The sequence below is a fragment of the Mus pahari genome, chromosome 14 (assembly GCF_900095145.1).
Source record: "Mus pahari chromosome 14, PAHARI_EIJ_v1.1, whole genome shotgun sequence".
In the NCBI taxonomy this organism is placed as follows: domain Eukaryota; kingdom Metazoa; phylum Chordata; class Mammalia; order Rodentia; family Muridae; genus Mus; species Mus pahari.
In genome coordinates this window covers 63390576-63397493 of record NC_034603.1, presented here as the reverse complement: position 1 = coordinate 63397493, position 6918 = coordinate 63390576, and the positions used below count along the sequence as shown (strand labels likewise).

The 6918-nt window shown below is 46.6% G+C and overlaps 1 protein-coding gene across 1 annotated transcript in view; it reads left to right on the top strand.

Annotated features, from left to right (window-relative positions):
* The window catches only part of Igf2bp1 (insulin like growth factor 2 mRNA binding protein 1), a 40876-nt gene that overhangs the window by 18315 nt on the left and 15643 nt on the right, over positions 1-6918 (top strand). The window contains exons 3-4 of the mRNA XM_021212336.2: positions 6353-6401; positions 6689-6740. Of these exons, the coding sequence (XP_021067995.2) occupies positions 6353-6401; positions 6689-6740 (101 nt within the window). The remainder of the gene's footprint in view (positions 1-6352; positions 6402-6688; positions 6741-6918) is intronic.

The following is a 6918-nucleotide window of genomic DNA, read 5'->3' as shown; positions in this document are numbered from 1 at the left end:
TTTTTTTTTTTTTTTTAAGCCCAGTGAGTCCCTCAACCCCCAATTTGGCATTAAACACAGAGGTAAGTAAGTAAGTAGCCCAGGCCTAGTCTGGAATTTAAACCATCAAGTCTCAGCTCACCAGTGCTAGGATTACAGGTCTGCATTCGCTCCCTCAGCTGTTGAGTGTGAGTTACCACAACTAGCTCTTAGATAGTTTTTTGCCAAATATATCAGAAAGTTCATCCCAACATGGAATCAATATTGCAATTACAGAAATAATTTTTTTTTTTCTGGCTTTGGAGGAGATAACTAAAGTCAGGAATCTGGTATATTTTTTTATACTGCAAAAAAACCTACAAAAAAGAAATATAGATGTTTGAGGTGGTTTAGTGGATAAAAAGGCAGCTGCCAGCAAGTCTGGTGACCTAAGTCTAGTTCTTCAGAAACCATAAATTCTAGGCAGTTAGTTGTCCTCTCACCTCCACAATTGAGCACTGTGTATGTCTGTGTCGTTCCCTCCCCCCTTCTCAAACACACAAGTCTAAGAAGTTAGTACTCATTAGAGTTAGTACTAACTTAACATGTAGAATCCACAAAATGCACAGGTGAGGAATAGAGAGACAACTCAGATAAGAGTGTATACTGCAGCCGGGCAGTGGTGGCCCACACACACCTTCAATCCCAGCACTTGGGAGTCAGGGGCAGGCAGATCTTTAAGTTTAAGGCCAGCCTGCTCTACAAAGTTAAAGTACTGCTGGGGCCACACAGAGAGACTGTCTCAGAACAAAAGCAACAACAAAAATTGCACACAGCTCTTGCAGCACCCTGTGGCAGGTGACTCATGACTGACCCCCCCCCCCCTTTCAGGGCACCCAGCATCCTCCTCTGGCATCTTCGGACATACACAATTAAAAATAAATGCATAATTTTAAAACATGGAACAATGACATAAAGAATTATATATTACATTAACCCTTAAAGTAAAATAACGATTCATTTCTCAGTTGCACTTAGTCATGTTGGAGGTCCTCGGAGTCTGATTGGTTAGTGGCTACTACAGCACGTGGAAACCACCAAAATAGTCTGTGGAGTTAGATGGGCTCTTTCCATTAATGTCAAGGAAAGTCACGGAAGCCAAGTTTTTGCATTTTCTTTAACAGTTTCTTAGTGTGATAATATACTGTACACACAAGGAGGTGTGTGTAGAGGTCAGTGAACAACTTCGAGGAACAGGTCTGGCCTTCTGCCTTGTTGGGTCTTTTTTTTTTTAATGTTGACTTTATGTGTGTGTGTTTGCCCACAGGAATGTATGTATATGTATCACATGGATTCCTGATGCCCACAAAAGTCAGAAGAAAGCATTAGGTGCCCAGTAACTAGAGTTACAGATAGATGTGAGCCGCGAGGTGGGTCCTGGGATTTGGACTCTGGGCTGCTGGCATTTATTTTAACTTAGGAAGTGCTACTTGGTGAGTGATGGGCCACAAGGCTTCATCAGCACTTCAGGCGAGTACCCTGTCGGTGAACTACAGCAGCAGCTCCCTGCTGGGAGCACTGAGAGAGACACCTACAAGCTACTGAAAACTTGGACTTCACTGGATGTGTGTTAGGGTCTTAACTTTGGCTTTATGGGTGGGTCCGTCTTGACATTCTGCACAAATTGTTTTTTTTGTTTTTGTTTTTGTTTTCCTGGGCAGAGAGTGTTTTTAGCACTTACCATATTCCTAAAAAGAAAAGCTAAGAGTCAGTTACTTAGACCATTCGTGTTACAAGAAATCCTTCTATTGGGGCTGGAAAGATGGCTCAGCAGTTAAGAACACTGACTGTTCTTCCAGAGGTCCTGAGTTCAATTCCCAGCAACCACATGGTGGCTCACAACCATCTACAATAGGATCTGATACCCTCTTCTGGTGTGTCTGAAGAGAATGATGGTGTATTTGCATACATAAAGTAAGTAAAGAAACCCCTCTATTAAGGAAGGCTGCCTGTGGTAGACTGGCTGAGCTCTGTGGACACAGACACTTGAGATGATCTAGTCCTGCTGCTCCTCCTGCCCCCCACGTGAGGGATGGTCCTCAGAGAGTCGAAGGCTTGATTTGAGCGCGGCCACAGGCTGAGGCAAGGCTTGACCTTGGGGTGGGGTTGATGTGAAGTTCCCAGTTTAGTCTTGTTTCCAAGGAGGTGAAAGTTTTTAGGCTTAAGACTGGAACCTCTGCAGATTGACTGTATTCTAAAATGTTGCTACCACTGTGCTCTAAGGGAACTTTTGATGTGTGTGAGGACACTGTAGCTGAACAGATGGTTGTGAGCCTTCATGTGGTTGTTGGGTGTTGAATTTAGGACCTCTGCTCGCTCTGGTCAATCCCGCTCACTCCAGTTCAAAGATTCATTTATTATTATAAGTAAGTAGGGGCTGGTGAGATGGCTCAGTGGTTAAGAGCGCCGACTGCTCTTCCAAAGGTCCTGAGTTCAAATCCCAGCAACCACATGGTGGCTCACAACCATCCGTAACGAAATCTGACTCCTTTTTCTGGAGTGTCTGAAGACACTAAGAAAGTGCTTAGGTGTGGTGCCCTTTTCCCTAGAGGACACAACCACTGCTCAGCCTGGCCTTGGTAGACCCAGGTTTATTGGAGCAGGGTCACGGTAGCCGAGGTGGAGGAGTGGAAGGAAGACTTTCTCTGTCATTTGAACACATTTATTTAGATTCTGCAATGACTGCCACAGTCCCTTCCACCCTACCTTCAGGTCTCCTTTAGAATACTGTCGGGGGCTTGTTGTCTTAGCTCCCACCAGGAGAAACCACGGGGAGGTGGGAGTTGTGCTCCCACCCATCAGGAGCTCTAAGTCAGCTCAGCCTTCCTCACGCTGGGACCCTTTAATACAGGTCCTCATGTTGTGCTGACCCCCAACCACAACATTATTTTTGTTGCTACTTCGTAGCTAATTTTGCTACAGTTATGAACAGTAATGTAAATATCTGTTCCGATGCTTCTAGGTGACCCCTGTGAAAGGGTAGATAAGAAGTTCTATGGATCCCCAAAGAGTTGTAAGCCACAGATTTAGAGCCACTGTAAGCCCTCAGCACACCAGCCTAACCCAGCCAACTCTGGGCCTCTCATATGTTGGATGAATACGTTATCCAAAGGGGTTTTACGTAAGCAAGGGACTTTAGGTTACAGGTCCCAGCATTGCCCTGTGCGGTCTGGGCCTGAAAGGAATTAGGTAGCACCACACTCAATGGAAAGCCAGGCTTAGAAGACAAAGGTCCTCGGATGTCTCAGCTCTTCCAGGCCATCCCCTTGGGTTTTAATCAGGGCTGGGGGCTTTGCTGAGAAGGAAGTCTGAGTGGAGCCTAGAGTGGGTTCCCAGGATGGGGTGTGTATGCCCTAGAGGGTGAGGGAGGGCTGCTGGGTTGTCTTTCCTTCATTGGTCGGTAGACCTGCCCTCCTCCCCCTCCCGCTCCTGGAACATTCCAGACATTCCGGCCAATCTGCCTGCCATTGCTTTCTGGATGTGGATTAACACAGAGATTGGGTTTCACTGCTACCACCCTGCTCCTGCCGTACTGAATAGAAGGCCCCAAATCAGAGTTTGGATAGGCGCGCTTTGGCCTTTGACCTGGGATTGCACTAATTGGCTGTTTCAAACCAGGCTCCTGTTCTGGGGTTGCTTTATGTCTTGTTTCTTCCTAGGCAGGCCGCCCTCATCTCCCCTCCATCCAAAAGGACTTCCTGGGGGGAGATGTTCAGGGCAGGGCTACTCCTGTTAAACCAGGGCGCTGTTGATTTTCTCCCAGATTCTTCACCATCTGAACATACTTGGTGTATCTATTTGGTTAGCAAAGGTGTTTTGTGAGAAACCCTTACTAGCTGCCTTTTGACCAGTCCTTGGATCTGGTACCTGATGGAATGAGGTCTTAAGGACTCAGAAATGGGCTTGTTGGCTTCCCGTGTGTGTCTGACACAGAGCACTGGATTGGGTGTTGACTTTGTGGTTCTCCTGCCAGTACTGTGGGTGCTGGGATTACAGGGGTTTGACACTGGGCTTATCTATCTATCTGTGCAGTGCTGGGACTTGAGCTCAGGGCTTTGTGTCTGCCAGACAAGTGCTGTGTGTGTGGAGTTATGTCTGTCTGTCTCCCCCTTTTCTATCACTGCAATGCCACCTTCCGACTGGCCTACTACCAGGTACTGTTCTACAGACTGGCCTAAGCATGCATCGGTCCTGCTTTAGCCTGGGATCATGGCTCAAACCATCAGGCTCAGCTGAATCCATTTCCAATCCTCACTGTATCTACTCTCACTTTGTTAGATCAAGCTCACAAACCACAAAGGTTTTCCTCCAAACAGATCCACCTTTCCTTTAGCTTTTTATTATTTCTTTTTCAAGATAGGATTTCTCTGTATAACCTTTGCTGTCCTGGGACTCATTGTGTAAACCAGGCTGGCCTCAAACTCTGAGATCCACCTGCCCCTGCCTCTTGAGTGCTGAGTTTGAGGAGGAAGAGGTTGGGTTAGGGTCAGGGACGGCATAGCTAAAGGAGCTGAGGCCACTACTGCTCTACTACTTTCAGACTAAAGTGGACCACAGAGACCCTTCTATTTTACACTAGACTCTGCTTTGGTAGGGACTGCCTAGGGCAACTAAGGTCAACACATCCATTGTTAGGACCTTGCATTCCTTTTTGCTTGCCCCACCCCACAGCTTGATACCAGCTCTTCTGGTAGGCCACTGAGCATACGTGACTCAGCATTATTGCACATTGTGTACACCAGTATTTTGCCTTCCTGTATGCTTGTGCACCTTGTGCATGCAGTGCCTGTAGGGGCCAGAAGAGGGCATCTGATCCCCCTCATTATAGAAGGTTGTAATCCATCCTGGGCCTGCTGGCAATTAAATCCTGCTCCTCTAGAAGAGTGTCCAGTACTCTAAACTGCTGAGCCATCTCTCCAACACCCTGGATCTTGTCTTTGAACTAAAGGTTTGTACAGGATCAAAGATACACAGAGATCTAAATGACAATTGACTAACTCATCAAGTCAATCTAAATGTCTTAAGCTCCAAGATTAAGGTATTGATTTGGGTGGTGAGCAGACTCTCTGGGTCACTCTGGGCCTTAGCCTTGAACCTGCATTCCTCAAGGGAAATCACTTTTTTCAGAGCCATTTGAAAGCTGGGATGGAGTTAAGTATAGTATAGTCACCTGGGAGAAAAAAGGTGGTCCTGATGCTGCGCTGTATGTTGATCACTCTGGAGAACCTTAACCATTCATAGATGCATCTATTGTTACACTTTAAGGACTTAACTCCAAGTCTTTCCTAAGAGCTTTACAAATACTATCTAATGCCGCCCTCCACTTGTGAATGGGTTTTATCCCTGTTGTACAAAGGGGGAGACCAGGTCTCAAAGAACTTAAATAATCTTCTAATGTGCTAATAAGTGGTTTAGATCCCTAGCTGTGCCAAGGGCTTAACCACTGTACTATTATCTTATGCAATTGTTCCCTTATATTGTTTCCCTTAATACGGTGTGAGTGCCTGGGCCAGGCATTCCACTACTTTTGTTCATTGCTGTGCCCCAGTCCCGAGAGCAAAGTATAGTTTGAAGTAGGTGCTAGTTAAAGATGTGTTGGATTAATTAATAGTTTCTGACTTACTTGACTTTGGATTTGCTTTATTTTAAATACGTACGTGTGGGTATGTAACCAGTGACTCAGGTGCTTGAGGTGAGCTGGGGTTCAAGCAGTTGTGAGCTGCCTCTCACATGGGCCCTAGGAGCGGGACTCCTGTCCTATAAGAGCCCCAAGCACCCTTTCTCCAGTTTCTTGACTTTATTTTGATGGAGAGAGAAGTATGTGGGATCACTGTAGCAAGCATCAAAACAGTATGTACGATCTTTTGCTGCTGTTGTACCAGGAACTGTGAGCACATCTGGTTCTGAGCTCCTCTCTGACGTCCTGTTAGTGCTTGGGTTTATAAGGTGAAGCCTCATTTGCTCTAAAGTCTGAATCCTTACTGGGTTGCTAGTCTGTGTTTGTTTGTTTGTTTGTTTTTTCCTGAGATGAGGTTTCACTGCTTGTTCCAGCTGACCTGTAATTAACTATGGAGATCAGGTTGGCCAGAGATCTGCCTGTCTCTACCTCTTAAGAGCTTGGATTAAAGGCAATCGCTCCAGGTTTAGGTTACTATTTTTAGGGCTGGGGACCTAGCTTGTGCCAGACCATGAATTCAGTCTCTAGCTCTGGGGAGGAAGCCACCATCCTATGGTTTTGGTGAACTAACAAGCTGGGACGAGGATTAGAAACTGCCAGGTCATGGGCCCAAAGCATCTGGAATTGTCTAAATCATGTTTTGCCCTTTCTTTTCAGGAGCCGGAAAATACAGATCCGAAATATTCCACCTCAGCTCCGATGGGAAGTAAGTGTTTGGAGAACTTAATGCATAGGTTTGGTGGAGACTGGTCCCGGAACTCTGCTCGACTGAGTTGGTAGAAATAACCAGTCTCCCCTGGGTGTGAGGTTAGTAAGGTCTGGGACCAGAGCCAGTGCATTCCTGCAGACACCGTTGATGCCAGCAGCGTGTAGGGCCCTGAGGGATGGAGCTTCAGGCCATCAGAACGTCTAGTTCCTGCTGGTGCCCAGAGCTTTGGGGTGAGGGGTGTTCAGGCCCCAGGATGCTCAGACACCTTTTTTCTACCTCTCCAGGTGCTAGATAGCCTGCTGGCTCAGTACGGTACAGTGGAGAACTGTGAGCAAGGTAAGTCTAATAAGGAGTTAAGTGGCTGCAGTACCAGGCGGTTCTGTGATCAGATCCATCAGCATATCCACTCCTGCACATATGCTGGACTCTGGCTCCAGCATTGGTCCTACTGTGTGGAACCATGAAACTGGGCTACTGTGCGATGGGCAGTCTGGACACATTTTTCCTTCTTCTT